At 40.9% G+C, this 18,257-nt stretch overlaps 1 protein-coding gene across 1 annotated transcript; it reads right to left on the bottom strand.

Moving 5' to 3' along the window:
* Window positions 1-1,420: 1,420 nt before the first annotated feature.
* On the bottom strand, window positions 1,421-16,741 carry ZNF217 (zinc finger protein 217). Its single transcript, XM_082272413.1, has 6 exons — window positions 16,641-16,741; window positions 10,615-12,257; window positions 7,850-7,975; window positions 4,572-6,053; window positions 3,400-3,481; window positions 1,421-1,497 (listed from the first exon to the last, which is right to left on the bottom strand). The coding sequence occupies exons 2-5, from the start codon at window positions 12,026-12,028 to the stop codon at window positions 3,414-3,416; spliced, it is 3,090 nt and encodes a 1,029-aa protein (XP_082128539.1). The 5' UTR covers window positions 12,029-12,257; window positions 16,641-16,741; the 3' UTR covers window positions 1,421-1,497; window positions 3,400-3,413.
* Window positions 16,742-18,257: the final 1,516 nt, after the last annotated feature.

Raw genomic sequence — 18,257 nt, 5'->3', positions numbered from 1 at the left:
TTCGGCATGGAGGATCCATAGAAAGCTGGAGTGCACTAAGAGCCGGTTCACATAGGCGCGACCCGACTTGCCGGCACGAGGATGTTACCTTGATTCAATTGTTTTTTTTTGTTTTTTTTTGGGGGGGGGGGGGTGATTTTAGGGGAAGTAGAAGGGGGCTTGCAAAAAAAAAAACAATTGAATCGAGGTAACATCCTCGGTAACATACCCCCTTGGGCATGGAAGATCCATTTTTAGGGGCTTTCAAACTCCTAGCTTTTCCAGGAAGCACTGATATTACCTCGATTCATTGGCTGACTGGGACACTCTTGTTTTTTTTTTTTTTGTGGGGGGGGGGGGGGGGGTTTGGAAGGAGACTTACAAAAAACTAGGCCCTCCCTATGGCATGGAAGGTCCACTTTAAGACACCAATAAGTTTTGTCCATGAAAAAAAGATCCAGCACCTCCCAAAAAAATACATGTGAAATTCCTTGTTTACGAGAAAACTTTGGGGGCCCAAAAAACCAACCAGCAACCCATCTTAAAGGATCAGCAAACCCAGAACAAAAAGGCACTTGATTTGAAATAAAAAAGGGGGGTCACCAATAATAGATTACCTTCCCGTGCCCCAACAGATTAGATAACGCACATCAGCCTGATCTAGGTTTAGCTGCCATCTTTGAGTTCAAGAAGGGCCACCATTAACACTTGGCAGGAGTTTTTTCATGGAGGTACCAAACAGGAAGCCTAAATTCCAGGTTCTGCCAAGTCTCTGAAATGTTTTTATCATCATCCACAAATGTTCTAGGCTTTTTTTCCCCCTCTCGGTGTGTAGATCAGATCAGGCCAAGTTCACAAAAGAGGGGGGGGGGGATTGGGTGTGCAAGTCCCACTTGAGGGTGAAAATTACAGCAACAGTCGTACAAGATTTATAACCAGGGGGGTGGGGGAACCACAGTGAACAGCATAGTAACAGTGTGAGTTCAAGGCATGGAAGAAAACTGACCAAAAAAAATTAGAAAAAAAAAATGTTCCGTTTCTCCATATTATACCTGAGGTATCTATATACACAAACAGTGGCCATGGAGAAAAACCTAAATTTTTAACCATTTGTTAACCAAGTCAATGAGATGGGAAACCAAAAATTGTAGAATAGCCACTTCATATAAAAGAAAAAAAAAAAAAATTCAGCCCCTTGTAAACAAACCAGCGGGGGGCGCTCAAGTATACAGAAATAAGTCTCCCATTAGATTTGGTCATTTTTCTTTCAATATTTAACAAGTCTTGCTCCAAAAAAAAAATAGATATCTATGCATTGTACATTCCCAGAGATGCGACTTCAGCAGGGACGCCTTCTGGCGCAATTTCCAAAGAAAAAAAAAAAAAATGGTAGAAAAATAAAGTTTAGTGTCGCTTGATAGTACAATCACAGCTTGCGTAGGGAAGAAGGTTCCGGTATAGAAGAAAGGTAGCAGCTTGTGGGCACTCGTCAGAATGCCTCAGATATCCTCCACAGCCCTGGAAAACAAGAGGATCGGTTACTACCAATGTTCAAACAGTACAAAGGAAAGCCAACACATTAGCCAGCCTGGTATTAAAAACACCCACTATAAAGATCTCCCAGGCAATGCCGGGACAAGGTCACCCAGCGCCCAGGGCAAAGACTCCAAACTGTGACCACCCGTCCCCTTAGGGTTAGCAGTGATGTTGCTGTTGCTACTCCTGTCAGCCTTGTAATGGAAGCAACTGGCACAGGGAGCCCCCATCACCCTACAATAAACCATTGCACCCAGGGCAGCTGCCCTCTCCTGCCTACCCCTTGTCCCGGCATTACTGCTCTAGTGACCATTCACATTCAAGATTACCATACAAGTCAAGTTAAGGTCACTTGGCATTTATGGTGCTTAGCAGCTGTCAACTGGAAGGTTAGTGATTAATCATTATTCATGCCAACCCACTTACCAATTGGCTCATTTAGGATCAGTGAAATGCTGAATCTTAGCACCGTTATCATTTAATGAACAAGGTTCTGTAAAAACGTTACAGCTAAAGGGCAAGATACTCAATAAAGAGTACCGGTCATCCTTCCATTATGTAGAAAGCCATGTTTTGGAAGAGGACAGCTTTTCCCTTCATGCCTAGTATAAGGCAGTCTTTCTCAACTGACTATACCGTATAGAGCAGCCTCTCCCAACCTTTTTACCTTAGAGCAGTGATGGTGAACCTTGGCACCCCAGATGTTTTGGAACTATATTTCCCATGATGCTCAACTACACTGCAGAGTGCATGAGTATCATGGGAAATGTAGTTCCAAAACATCTGGGGTGCCAAGGTTTGCCATCACTGCCTTAGAGGAACCCTTGAAATAATTTTAAGGCCTCAAGGAACCCCTGCTAAAAATACATTGTTGGTTAGTGGGAAGAATGTAAATTTCTATTGGAGGCCTGTAGGAAGAACGCTCCTTATATTTGTGGTCAATGGAAAGAATGCCCCCCTTATAATGGTGGTCAGAATGCTACCCTTCCAGGCAGCTAAAAAGATCATTGGTATCATGCAGCTGGCTCTGCCAGGTTGGATTGGACCCAGAATTATGCAGGCACCATCAAACTAGAGGTCAGGTCAGCCATAACTCATGGAACCCCTGGAAACCTCTGGAGGAACCCTGACTGAAAATGGTTGGTATATGGCAGGGGTTCTAAGATCAGGAATGATTAAGCACTTTGTGTGAAACGCGTCTGCTGAACTGTGTGCTCCTGTGCTATGTCGATTTTTCAATAAGATATTGTTTCTTTTAATCACTGGAGGTGCCGCTTTTTCTTTGCTTTGACCTATGGACTTTGTGGTCTACGGACCCTAGCAAGCACCCAGCTGTGAAGAATACTGCAGTCCTTCATTGGAATTATCCACTACAGGCAGCCTCTGAGCGGTGTGCACCCCCTTCTCCTTCCATAAGGCAGGGGTTGCTAAACCATCTAAACAACGTGCCAGTTTACGGTCCTTCAGGCTTTAGAAGGGCCAGCGGGAGTTGAAAATGCCTCATCATTGGTGTTAGTGGGCGGAATAATCCCTCGTCATTGGTGCCAGTGGGAGAAAAAGTGCCCCATCGTTGGTGTCAGTGGGAGGAAAAGTGCCCCAAGGGCTAGATAAAAAGCAAGTAAAGTGCTGCACTTGGCCCCCGGGCCAGCAGTTCGGAGACCACTGGTATAAAGCATGAAGGGAAAGTGGTCTTCTTCCACAGCATGGCTCCCTACATCGTGGATGGATGACAGGTGCCCTTTGTTGAGCCTCTTGCCTTTAGCTGTACAGTGATACAAACACTGTAAACATTGTGCACTCCAAGTGACCGATGTCTATGACGTGAATGGATGCTATGGGCTACTACTATGGCTAGTTACCCTTTGATGAGAAAATTCCACTTACCCTTTAGGATGCTCCTAAGTGGTCTTTTCATTCGGTCCAAAACCTCGTTTTGATATCCGTTGATACAACGGAGCATTTTTCACTGTGGGTAGAAAAAGAGGGGTTCTGGTTAGATGGGACAAACACACAAAGAATTACAAAACATAGATAAACCCTTCACTATAAAGACAACTTTTGCCAACAATTTACTTCATAACAGTAATGAGAGCCGAACAAAGGTTTTTAAAACAAAAATTGTATGAAATGCTATTAGTGTATGGCCAAGCTTGAGACTGGTGGCTTCTAAAAGGTTCCTGATGGCTCCTTTTATTTGCAGCCATTGGCACCCGAATTCTGCTCTGTCCTCCCCTGCCCAAACCCTCACCAATACTTGTAAACCCAGTTTAAAGAGATCACTCTACCCATTTGCTAGCTCACCCAGACCCATTCAATAATCACTTCTACAGCAGTTTCCCCCATTGAGCCATCACAAATACCCAGAGCATTGGGGAACATGTGACCTCTTCTCAGGATGCAGTGTTTGACCCTAAGTTGGCAATCACATGAGGGAGGGGGGTTGACAATAACCTCCTGGCATCCAGAATGGAGCTTACACAGGGTTTGAAATTATTTGATGGATAAAAACCTTTGGATTTATGGTTTTAGCCTATAATGTCCAAAACAAGTGGGCAATGGCACCTTCTATAACTATATCAGATGTCTCCAAACAAAACAAAGGGACAGTTTGTTGTCCTTCAGACTTGAGGGGCTGGACTGTGGCCAGCGGGAGTGGAGAGGTCAGGAAGTCTACTATATTGCATTTTCCCAACAAACTTACAGCGCTTACCCTAGTTGAGCCATTACAAATGGCCACAGCATTGGGGAACATGTCATCTCCTCCCAGGATGCAGTTTGGGCCTAGGGTAGCCCGTCATATGAGGGAGGGGTTGACTTAGCCTTGTGTAAGCTCTGACACTATACAACATAGATAAAAATCTTTGGATTTATGGTTTTAGCCTATGATGTTCAAAACAAGTGGGCAATGGCACCTTCTATATCTATATCAAGGGTCTCCAAACTTTCAAAACAAAGGGCCAGTTTACGGTCCTTCAGACATTAGAGGGGACAGACTGTGGCCAACGGGAGTGGAAAGCTCAGAAAGTCTACTGTATTGCACATCCCAACAAACTTACCTTCCATAGCAGAAGTAGATCCCTGACCAAGAGGCATGTTGGGGTTTCTGTATAATGGTCCAGCAGCTGTAGGTTGTTCATATTGTTTCAGAACATTCCAACGAGGGTCTAACTCGTAGGGGTGAGACACCTTGTTGGGCAATGGAGGGTTTACCGGCTTGCCAGGTGGAATTTCTGCACCAATAACACTGACCTGGCCAGGTTGTAGTCTCTTGACCACCTCTGCATTCAAGTAAGCAGTAGAGACAGAGGCTGGGATATTGGGGTGCTTTAATCTTTTGGTGAAGTGTTCCACAAGTTCTGGAGAAGACATTCCAGGCCGGTTAAAAGGATTCTCTCCAGGCCACACAGGTATCATGGGATAGGGACGTTCGGTGGTTACCATTGTATTGCTCCTCTGGCTGGTGGAAGGATTCCACTGAGGAATTTTTTGCTCAGGCTGTGGCATTCTCTCGAGAAGGTGCGTGATGCCTTGCAGGTCTGGCTGCATGTATCTGACGTTTCTGGATGGCTGGCCATTTTGTTGAACAGGATGAGGTTTATTCTCCTGTTCTACACTTGGTGGTGGATTAACAGCTTTGTTCGCCTGTGCCGGAGTCCGTTTTGGCTTCTCGGTCACCTTGGGCTGGGAAGTCGGGCGACCTTTTGGCCTGGTGCTCTCCAGCTGTAACGGGGACACATCTACACCCTGTAAGGCTGGAGGACAACCGGTGCGTCTCATTTTCAACACGAGAGCTGGGTTTTTCCCCCTGACTTTATGGAGAGGTTCATAGTTCTGTTTGTGGGTGAGCCTTTGGTGTATGGACAACACCTCTGGGTATAAGGTTTTGAAGGTGCAATAAGGGCAGGTACGCATGGCCAGTAAGGCACGGTTGTATAACTTGTTCGATAAGTTCTTGGCAGGCCTTGTACACAAATCCAAGGGAGCTGGATCAGCCTCTAAAACAGGGTCCAGACCGAGAACTCCATTTTGGTCTCTATTTTGGTCTATTGCGGGTTTCTCCTCAGTTAAACAAGGGTCATCATCAAGGGTTTCTGCACAAGTCAAAAACATCTCTACATCTCCATTTGCAGGTGGGGTTGGGGTTTTTGGAGGCTGGCAAGGAGTAGCCGCCCTGGTTTCCTCTGGCTTTGCCTTCGCTCCTCCACTCTTCTCAAGAGCCGCCAACTCGTTTTGCAGGCCCTGGTTCGCACTGACAAGTTTGTTGCGCAGAGCAGACAAACGTTTTGGTGGTTTGGCCATCAGTGGATCCTCTTTGTTATCATTCGTGGGTAGCTGGGATGAATGAGTTTCCTTGGTTTGGACAGCAGCAGGAGGCGGTTCAGGCAGCCTTTTAAGCAGCTGTAAGCTCTTACTGATGCTCTTCACTCGAGCATTGGACTCTCCAGGTTTGAACTTGTGGTGTCTCTCCAGGTGATACCTCAAGGAGGTCTTCTGGGCAGCAGCATAGTCGCAAAATTCACATTTGTATGGTTTTTCACCTAGAAACATAAGAGTAGAAGCTAAGAGTCTGGTTTTAAGAAACAAATAAATACACACTGAGGATTTTGGCAAAGTTGCATGCTTATGCTCCAGAAGATTTTAGAAATACCTTTGTTAGACAGATCAATTTAATATTTAGCGAATCAGAGGAGGAGGTCAGTGCAGAGATTGGCAACATAGCACAGCACTCCAGCCTCACAATTCTTTCCCTCAAGCACAGACAGAAGGTGATGCTGTGTGAAGACTCCAGCAAAATTCCAGTGTAGCCTTTAACCTTCATATATGCCCATGGAGCCAATGCTCAATACTCGCAGCTGTCTAATGAAAGATCAGTCAACTGCTATCTGGCCCCAAGAAGCTTGGCACCATTATTACATACTCCACAGCTAAGGATTTTGACCTCTGGCCACCATAATGCCATGCCCAACCCCACTCAGAGTGGAGCTCTTCCACCTCCTCGACTCCAAATTAGGCAATAGTAGAAGCCCTCTGTATAATATTATAAATTCTGGCCACCATAACGACAAGCCCAACCTCACTCAGAGTGGAGCTCTTCCATTCCCCAACTCCATATTAGGCAGAAGTAGAAGCCGTCTGTATAACATTCGGTCCATCTCTGCAATACATGTGCATTCCCCTAGGTCAGGGATATGCAAACTGTGGCCCTCCAGCTGTTGCAAAACTACAACTCCCATCATGCCTTTGCCTCTGGGTGTCATGCATTTGGCTGTCAGAGTCTTGCTATGCATCATGGGACTTGTAGTTCTGCAACATCTGGAGGGCCACAGTTTGCATATCCCTGCCCTAGGTTGTCCCTCTTAAGATAAGCAGCAAGTACAGAAAAATACTGGTCCGATCCTAATGTCCTGTTTAAGCCGACACCAGCAGGCCCGGTGGGCTGGGGCTGTCGGGGCGGCATGCCATTCTGGCTCCCGACTACCTAGGCAGCGGCTTGGGCCGGCGCAGCTCTCCCGCCCTATCTGTGGCAGCCTCCGCTGAGAGGGCTGCATATCCTTCCACCAGTGCCTTGCCTTGCACTGGAATCCCAACCAGTAATGTCAGCCCTGCCTCTTCTGCTGGGCTACAGAATACTTCCAACCTTCATACTTTCTTAAAGATCACTTAATGCTGGACCCTTTTGCAGGTAACACACACAGTAACACATTATCCCACCCTGCTCTGCACATGAGCAGTTGCTCTGCTCTTTTTTTGCAGAGGCCAATCTGCTGACATCCTATAGATCAGTGACGGCAAACCTTGGCACCCCAGATGTTTTGGAACTACATTTCCCATGATACTCAATTACACTCCAGAGTGCATGAGCATCATGGGAAATGTAGTTCCAAAACATCTGGGGTGCCAAGGTTCACCATCACTGCTATAGATGCTCAGGGGCTCTGGGCTTCAGCAAAATGGCCGCCTCCAGCAAGAAGAAACAGGAGCAATGCTGGAGGAAATTCACAGCACAAACTCGCATAATTAATAATGTGGAATGTGTGTTCCTTGCTAAAGAACATTTTTATCACAACATGTTAGAGGTGCTCTGTAGTCCAGCAGAAAAGAACGCTGGTTGGGATTTTAGTGCTGCTAAGGGAGCGTGTTACCTCAAACCTCAAGCTAGAACCTCACTGTTTAAAGGTGTATTTTTCCTAAAGATCTACAACAGGGGGGGGGGGAAGCATGAATGTCTTGTAGAGATGCACTAAATGTTTTTATATTTTTTTTGCCCAGACAAAAAATTGAAAGGTGTTTAATGGCAGCTTCTGGGTTACCCAACCAGCATTATAGTTCTTACCTGTGTGGGTCCTGAGATGTATATTGAGGTAATAATTGGAACGGAAAGACTTTCTGCAGTAGCCACATTGTCTAGAGGTTTGAAGGCCTTTATTCTGAGCAGCTGCTTGATCGTCTTCATTTTTATCTAAAGGAAAAAAAAAAAAAAAAGTTAATTAACCACCTTCTTTCCAAGGCTATTCTGACACTTCGCCCCTACATGTAAAAATCTACTTTTTTTTCCCCTAGAAAATTACTTAGAACCCTCAAATATTAATATATATATATATATATATATATATATATATATATATAGCAGAGACCCTATAGCAGGGATCTTCAAACTACGGCCCTCCAGCTATTGCAGAACTACACGTCCCATGAGACATTGTAAAATTCTGACATTCACAGACATGACAAGGCATGATGGGAGTTGTAGTTCCTGAACAACTGGAGGTCCATAGTTTGAAGAACCCTGCCCTATAGAATGAAATGGTGTTGCAATTTTTTATGTCACATGGTATTTGCGCAGTGGTTTTTTTAAGCGCAATGTTTTTGGGAAAAAAAATAAAATTAGCCCAATTTTTTTTGCATTATGTGAAAGATGATGTTATATAGACTAAATAGATACCCAACATGTCACACTTTAAAATTGCGTCCGCCCGTGGATGGCGGCAAACTACGGTTCTTAAAATTCTCCATAGGTGACGCTTTAAAACGCCTTTACAGGTCTGGTGCTAGAATTTTTGATTTCGCCCGGACATTTGCAACAATACCGCACATTTGGTGCGATCACCATTTACATATGCGTGCGGGAGTAATGTATGCGTTCGCATTTGCATGGTGGGACATTGCCGCTTTAAATAGTTTTTTTTTTTATACAAGTTTTTTTTTTTTTTTTTTTTTTTTTGTTTTCATTTTCATTTTTTTTGGTACAAACTTTGTTGCTATCACAAGGGATGAACAACATCCCTTGTGATAGCATGGGCCGTGACAGGTCCTCTTTATGGAGAGATTTGGGGTCTGTTAGACCCCAAATCTCTCCTCTGGCACCCCAATCAGCCGATCGGACTGAGATTGGTCCGATCGGCTGCTTCTCTGGCCACTGGTGGCCAGGTAAACAAGTGGCGGAACCCAAGTGATGAATACACATCGCTCCCGGTTTCCAGTGTTACAGAAAGAGGGGAATGATGTCAGTTCCTCTCGTTCTGTCCTAGGCAGCCATCGCCCCCCGGTCCCGGCCTCCGCGATGGGACTGGAGAGCCCGGGAGAGGCGGCGGCAGCGAGAGGGGACCCCCTTCCGCCACCCGCAGAAATAATCAAGGTGCCAATTATCCACTCAGATCACTTCTGCCCTCTACAGAATCGCTGGCTGAAAAGAACGGTACCGGGATGATTCCTTTAGGGGCAGGCATCATACAGGTATAACCACTAAAACCCAAGGGCGTACGGGTACGTTCTTGGGTGGGAAGTGCTTTATTACTGCATTTAGAATAAAATATATATTATATATAAAAAAAGAAAAAAAAATTAATATATATTATATATAAAAAAAAAGAATAAAAATTATAATTATATATATATATATATATATATATATATATATATATATATATATATATATATATATAGATATATATAAATAAAATAATAAAATATATATTATATATAAAAAATAAAAAAAAAAAAGAATATATAAAAAAAATAGAATAAAGTATATATATATATATATATATATATATATATATATATATATATATATATATATATATATATATATATATATAATAAATATATTATATATATATATATATATATATATATATATATATATATATATATATTATATTATATAAAAAAAAGAATAAAATATATATTATATAAAAAAAAAGAATAAAATATATTATATATAAAAAAAGAATATATATTATATATAAAAAAAAAGAATAAAATATATATATATATATATATATATATATATATATATATATAAAAAAGAATATATATTATATATAAAAAGAATAAAATATATATTATATATAAAAAAAAAAGAATAAAATATTATATATAAAAAAAAAAAGAATAAAATATATATTATATATATATATATATATATATATATATATATATATATATATATAAAAAAGAATATATATTATATATAAAAAGAATAAAATATATATTATATATAAAAAAAAAAAAGAATAAAATATTATATATAAAAAAAAAAAGAATAAAATATATATATATATTTTTTTTTTATATAAATTTAAAGTAAACTAGGCAAGATCCTGCATGCATATTTTTAGTACAGCCATTTAAAAATGTTTTGATTTTTGTTTTACAACTGTCTGCTTTACAAGCCAGTAACAAAGTGAAACTAAAATCAGAGAGGGGCACAGAACAGGCTTTACAGGTATGGTGTGACATGTGCTCTCAGGCAGGATTTTAAACAAGTTTAAAATGGAGTGCAGGTGCTACAAAGTAAATTCAACAAATAAAGTTACTGATTGACCACTAGGGTGCGCTACACCCTATGAAATGTTTTAAAAGAAAGGTAAGGAGAGATGAGGGAAGTGATAGACCAGTTCTGTATTCTGATTAAAGAATTTCACAATAAGACCAAAAGCAGAGGCTGATGTTCCTCAGCTTAGTGTTTCTATTACTTTGCATAAGAATGACATGTTGCTACAGGTGACTAGAACAGTTCTTCTGTTAGAGTTGTTCCATAATGAGACCCCAAAAGCCCTAAAAATGTTTTAGGACTCAAAAGCAACCATTGCTTACCAGTAGTTGCAGAATCACCGCCACCTTCTTCCCATTCGGACACATCTTCCATTCTGATCCCCTCAATATCTTCCAGGTCAACTGGAGGATCAGGAGAGTCCCTGGCCAAGAGCCCGTCATAACTGGCTGAGGACTCCGAGTCACTCCGGTCTTTCCTGTGAACTCGGGAATGTAGGATGAGCTGGTGATAGGTTTTAAACAATTTTCCACAGTTAATGCAGAGGGTTGACTTGTCCTTGTCGTCGAAGGTTTTGTTTTCACCCTCAGTGGCGGGAATCTCCATCACATCGTTTTTCAGGTCGTCCAAATTCTGCATGGCAGCATCCCCCTTGGCATCCTCATGCTTAACGGTCTCCGGCTCTTCCGCATGAGCAGGCTGCGTAATTTTTACGGCATTCCAAAATTCTTCGATCTCATCTTTGTCAGAGGATGAGTCCGTTTCCACATGGACTTCAAAGAAAGGTTCCTTCACTTGACCATAGCCTAGGGCAACTTTGCCTTTTGTCGCCAGTTGCCAGGCCTGGTATGTGTTGAACGGGTCCAGTTCCCCAATCGACTTGCGAGCAGTTTCAGGTTTTTTGGCTGGTGCAGAAGTAGGCTTTAGGTTCAAGAAGCTCATAAAGCCCTCCTTGGTGGTTTGCCCTCCATTGTTTCCATTCACATTTTCCTTAGAGGGGGCAGAATTTGTTGGTTTCCCTGCAGGCTTTGAGCCCTTTATGTGCATTTTACTGTGGTCCATCAAGGTCTCCTTGTCGGGAAAGTAAAACCCACAGACCATGCATAGTTTATAAGGCGAGGTAAGGCTTTTGGGGAACTGCTCTTGTACGATCTCGTTGATTGTCACCGGAGGCTCAAAAACCGGCGGCTGGTGTTTGATTTTCCCTCCCGTTCGGCTAGAATGGGTCTTCTTGTGATTTTTAAGAAACCAAGGCTCTTTGAATCTCCTCCCGCAAATATTGCAAGAATACGTGAAGGAGTCTTTGTGCTTTTTCATGTGGGTCTCCAGGTCGGAGGAGTCAACGAAAGTTTGACCACATACTTTACAGTCTGAGCCTTCGTTCTCATCTTTAACCTCCTCCACCGGAGACTCCGAGCTTCTCCTTCGTTTGTCCTGAGGACTGAGGAACTCCGCCTCGATGCAGAGAACCGTTGGCTCACACAGCGTCGGCCGATGTTTGGTCAACACGTGTTTCCCCAGATCTTCGTGATGTTTGTAGGACTCGGTGCAAAACATGCAGTCGAAGTTGATGGCTCCCTCCGCCGGAAGCAAAAAGCTCTCTTGGAGGGTTTTTTGGGAGAGGAGGTTCCTGCGCTTCATGGCCCGGGAAGAACGAGAGCTTTCCATTTGGGAACAAACAGAGCTGCCTATGCTGTCAGGACCATCTTCAAAATCAGAGAGGGACTGAATTGGCATCTTTACTGCCAGTTTTAGTACAGAGCGGGCAAAAATTCCCCTTTTGGATCAGTGCAGAAGAACAAGTAAGGAGCATTCAGGGATCACAAGTAGCACAAAAAAAAAAAAAAAAAAAAAGTAGGTCTTAACAAGAGCAGGCCTCTAGGGCTTGGCTTGGTACACAACGACAACCAGAAGAACTTTGATCAATAGCATTTCCTCTCCAAGTCATATATAATCCATAGCAGACCTAGAAGAGAGAAGAGGAAATTAGTAACTGCATTGTTGTACAACAAATCTCACATAACACAGAATTGTTGTGCCTTTTGAAGAGCTAGGATACATATACTATAAATACCTTCGCTATTCTATCAACAACATCTACATGCTGCTGGCCAAAGGTAGAGATGTGTACACTGGAATCTTTAAAAAACATTCCATGGGCAAAGTTCCTTTTGTCTGAATTCAAGGGAGTTTTTCTGTGAGATGCAAGTCATGTTTAGAGTCACAAAAAAAATCACTCAAAAGCTCCCAACCACCCACATTTACATATCTTTACAGGGTTCCTCACCCTCCATGTGTTATGTTAACAAGGGCTCGGGCCGTGCCTTCACTTAGCCATGCTGCAAACGTTAGGTGTGAACTATTCTACAGTTCATAGAATGGAGAAGAAAGAATAGAAAAAGATAAACAAATACACTAACAGTTCGCCTGTTCCAAACTTCAGGAGGGTTTTTAAATTTTGTCTGTGGAGAGCAGAAGACTCACAGTAGCTAGATTGGCTTTTTTCACACATGCAAATAATACTAAAAAATTAAAACAAACAAATAAAAAAAAACAAACAAACAACAAAAAACACCAAGTTGTGTATTCAGAGAAAAAAAAATATGTTGAATACATATATTATACATAAACATATGGATGATGAGAGGATATATAAATATTTAATTTATAATCATACATGTGTATATATAATAAATACATTGATCCTACTTCTTGCACTTCTAAGAGATGCAATGCAGGGTTTTTTTGTTTTTTTTGTATATTTGAAATGCCTATTCTAGAGAGTCATGTGAATAATAAATCAAATATTGACACTGCAAAAAATTATATATTATATTATATATATATATTTTTTTTTTTTGCAGTGACAATATTTGTATTATATATATATATATATATATATATATATATATATATATATATATATATATATATATATATATATATATACATACACACATATACACACACACACACACACACACACACACACATATAGTGATTTGTTTTTTTAAAAAAAGAAAAAAATAGTATGGGAAGGAAATAAAATCATTATATATAATGATTTTTTTTTCCTTCCTATACTATTTTTTTCTTAATAAAAAACAAATAACTATGTATGTATGCATGTATGTATATAAATATAATTTTTTTTTTGCAGTGACAATATTTGTATTATTATTTATATATATATATATATATATATATATATATATATATATATATATATATATATATATATATATATATATATATATATTATAAAAATAAATAATAATACAAATATTGTCTCTGCAAAAAAAAAAAAAAAATAATATATATATATATATAATTATTATATATTTTTTTTGCAGTGACAATATTTTAATTTTATATATATATATATATATATATATATATATATATATATATATATATATATATATATATATATATATATAAATAAATAAATAATTCAAATATTGTCACTGCAAAAAAAATATATAATAATTTATATATATATATATATATATATATATATATATATATATATATATATATATATTTTTTTTTTTTTTTTTTTTTTTGCAGAGACAATATTTGTATTATTATTTTTATATATATATATATATATATATATATAAAAAAATAATACAAATATTGTCACTGCAAAAAAAAATTATATATATATATATATATATATATATATATATATATATATACTTATTTGTTTTTTTATTAAGAAAAAAATAGTATAGGAAGGAAAATCATATTTATTATATCTTTTTTTTTCCCTTACTATGCTGAAGAAGACAAGCTTTTTTTTCTACCAATGCTTGTGCTTCATCAAAAATAACACAGTTACCCTATGTTCACTTTATAACACCTGTGAGTCCCGTTAGAGTAGGAAAAATAATAATAAAAAAAATGTATTATATATATATAATTTTGTTTTCTTACATTGTTATTAATAATAATAATACTGTAGGAAAAAGTAATATAGTAAGAAAAAGGTGCTTCTATTAATAAAAAAAAAAAAAAAAGGGAAGGGAAGGAAGAAGATACCTTTCTGCCTAAAAACCACATTTTGCCATCTTCTTTACCATACAGCAAACTATCACCACCCAGTAGATTCAAAAGGCCACCCAGCGGCCTACAGTAACCCGACCTATGGCCAGCCTATGGAACTTTCCTTTACCCCAATATCCCAAAGTATCCCGGCCATTGCATCCTGGCTCTCCCAGTAACCACACACCAGTGACAAACAACTGCTGACTGACCAGAGAATAAAAAAAATGGCTTCTTAATCCATGAAACTCTCCCTGCTGCCTTTTGTCTTTTGGACTCCACCAGTAAAACTTTTCATTCTTGGAAGGATAACTCAATCAATTTGAATTGAGCTGCTGGCAGATAAGCCAGTTTGGAAAAGATAGTATAGTTAAAGAGCTGCCTTCTACCTCCCCCCCCCCCCTTCTCCTTTTTGTGTTAATGAAGGTGGGGGGTTGAACAAGGAAACAGTAGCAATGCCTGTGCAGCAGCAGCCATTGGGAAATTAGCATTTAAAAAACAGAAACTTTAAGCAAGTCCAACTGCACATGGCAGGAGAGGGGAATGCTGGAGTGGAGAAGGTGATCTTGTAGAAGATAAAGGGGAGGGATGATTCAAACAAACAGTGGTGACTGGCGGACATATTGCAGAAGAACGGTGGAGGAAAGCCCTGTGGGCGAGCTGATTAACCCCACTCCTGCCAGACAATGGGTTCATCAAACCTGGGGGGGGGGGGGGAGTGGGTGACACAAGCCTGGCTGGGTGGGTGAGGGGGACTGGGTGACAAACCTGGGTGGGGGGGCAGAGTGACACAAACCTGGCTGGGGGGGGGGGGGGGACTGGGTGACACAAGCCTGGCTGGGTGGGGGGCAGAGTGACACAAACCTGGCTGGGTGGGGGGGGGGGGGTCACCCAGCTTCTCCAAACTCTGCCTGCACTCTCCAAGCTGAATTCATTAGTCAGCAAGTGTCTGCTGCAGCCCAGAATAGAGGCAGGAAAGAAAGCTCCCAGCTGCCCTGGGCTTCCTTCATTATCACAGCCACCCCTCCAGCTCCAGGGATCTGTTATTATTATTATTATTGGAACATTGTTTCCTATGTATACATTTATTATCAAAATACACCATCTGATTGCAAGAAGAGAACAGGAGTGCAATGTGTACAAACAGGCAGAAACCTCCAACTACTGACTTCCTTCTTCCCCTCCACTTCTTGTAATATCTCAGAGCTGCTGAGAAAAAACTACTTCTTTCTTCAAGGTCAGTGCACTCAACTCCAGTCCCAATATTCTTCTACTACCCACAATGCCCCTGGCTGACCCCCCCCCCCCCCCCCCACAGGCAGCACGTTAGATCCAATGCTGAACAATGCAGAAACAATGTATCATGATATTATAGAAGGAGAAGAAGACATTGTATGATTGTCAGCCCCTGGGAAGCTGATTATACAGAGCAAACCTACCGAATGGAGGGCGAATGATAGACGCCAGGCTGCAGATCTGTGTGTGTGTGATGGCTTCCTGTTCATCTGCCTCTTCCACAGGACACAAGACAAACCAGAAGAACCCCCCCCCCCATGTGTCTGCAACTTACTCAACTCACTGACAATACATCACACTGCAGAAATATACACACCGATCACATTCTATATACTGATCATTATAGAAAGATACAATGTATACAGAGATCATTATATAGGGAAACAATGTATACACCGATCACATTCTATATACTGATCATTATATAGAGATACAATAAATACAGAGATCAATATATAAAGATACAATGTATACACCGATCACACTATACACTGATCATTATATAGAGATACAATGTATACAGAGATCAATATATAAAAGATACAATGTATATACTGGTCATTATATAGAGAAACAATAAATACAGAGATTATTATCTTAAGAGATACAATGTATACACCGATCACACACTATATACACTGATCATTATATAAAGATATAAAGATCACTTAATTCAGAGATCACTCTATGTAGATACAACGTATACGGAGATCATTAGGATTAGATACAATATATACTCACACAGATCACTCTATAGAGATACAATGTATACATTATATATACACCCAGACAGAGATCACTCCATACAGATACAATGTATACACACAGAGCATTCTGTAGCGATTACTGATAATAAAGAACTTTTGTCGGGGTAGAATAAATGCGATCGGTATAATATAGGGGAAGAGAGGAGAGGAGAGGAGGGGGGGGGGGGGTGATCTCAGTATGAAGAATAGAGAATGGAGTTGGAGAACTTTGGGGCGGGCGGCGCACACGGGAGGGTTACCTGCAGTCATGGATGGATGGATGGATGGATGGGGGGAGAGGAGCTCTACCTGCTTGTAGAGGCGATGATGATGTTGATGACTCTTCTTCTCCGTCTTCTTCTTCTTCTCATTTTTGGGAAGGCACTTCCTGGGTGTGAGATCTCTCATCCTCCTTTATATCTGTCCTCCTCTAGTCCCCGCCCCCTCCTCTTCTCCTTCTTATCTCTCTTCTTCTTCTGCATGTGGACTGTGGTGACCCCCCCCCCATATCAATACATGTTCACTCCTCTAATACCAATACCTGTGTCCCCCTCTCTATAATACTTATCCCTCCCCCCAGTATCACTATCTGTATACACCCACCCAAACAATACTTCTCCTCTCTAAAATCACTACCTATCCCCCCTTAATATCACTACCTCTGTGTCCCCCTAATACCACTTAACCCCCCCCCTACCAGTACCTGTGCCCCCTTGATATCACTACATGTGCTCCCTAATATAACTACCTGTGCCCCCCTCACATTATCACCTGGGCCCCTCAGTAATATTACCTGTGTTCCTTTAATATCACTACCTGTGTCCACCTAATACCAGAAAAATTCCCCCCAATACCACTACCTGTGCGCCCCTAAAATGATTACCTATTCCCCTTCTAATATTACTTCCCATGCCCCCTAATATTATTACTGATGCCCCCCATATTACTACCTATACCCCCTTAATATCACTACCTGTACCCCCTAAATTTATTACCTGTGTCCCCCAATATCACTAGCTACCTGTGTCCCCCAATATCACTAGCTACCTGTGTCCCCCTAATATAACTACCTGTGCCCCCCTAATATTATTGTCGGTGCCCCAACTAATATTATTCCCAATGTCCCCCATATTATCACTACCTGTGTCCCCTAATATCACTACCTGTGCCCCCCTAATATCACTACCTGTGTCCCCCCAATATCACTACCTGTGCCCCCCTAATATCACTACCTGTGTCCCCCCAAAATCACTACCTGTGTCCCCCTAATATCACTACCTGTGCCCCACCTAATATTATTGTCGGTGCCCCAACTAATATTATTACCAATGTCCCCCATATTATCACTACCTGTGTCCCCTAATATCACTACCAGTGTCCCCCTAATATCACTACCTGTGTCCCCCCAAAATCACTACCTGTGTCCCCCTAATATCACTACCTGTGTCCCCCTAATATCACTACCTGTGCCCCACCTAATATTATTACCAATGTCCCCCATATTATCACTACCTGTGTCCCCTAATATCACTACTGGTGTCCCCCCAATATCACTAACTGTGTCCCCCTAATATCACTACCTATGTCCCCCTAATATCACTACCTGTGTCCCCCTAATATCACTACCTGTGCCCCACCAAATATTATTGTCGGTGCCCCAACTAATATTATTACCAATGTCCCCCATATTATCACTACCTGTGTCCCCTAATATCACTACCTGTGTCCCCCTAATATCACTACCTGTGCCCCCCTAATATCACTACCTGTGCCCTACCTAATATTATTGTCGGTGCCCCAACTAATATTATTACCAATGTCCCCCATATTATCACTACCTGTGTCCCCTAATATCACTACCAGTGTCCCCCTAATAT

This window comes from Pelophylax lessonae (genome assembly GCF_965119305.1).
Source record: "Pelophylax lessonae genome assembly, chromosome: 11".
Lineage (NCBI taxonomy): Eukaryota > Metazoa > Chordata > Amphibia > Anura > Ranidae > Pelophylax > Pelophylax lessonae.
This window is presented reverse-complemented; position numbering and strand designations above follow the sequence as displayed.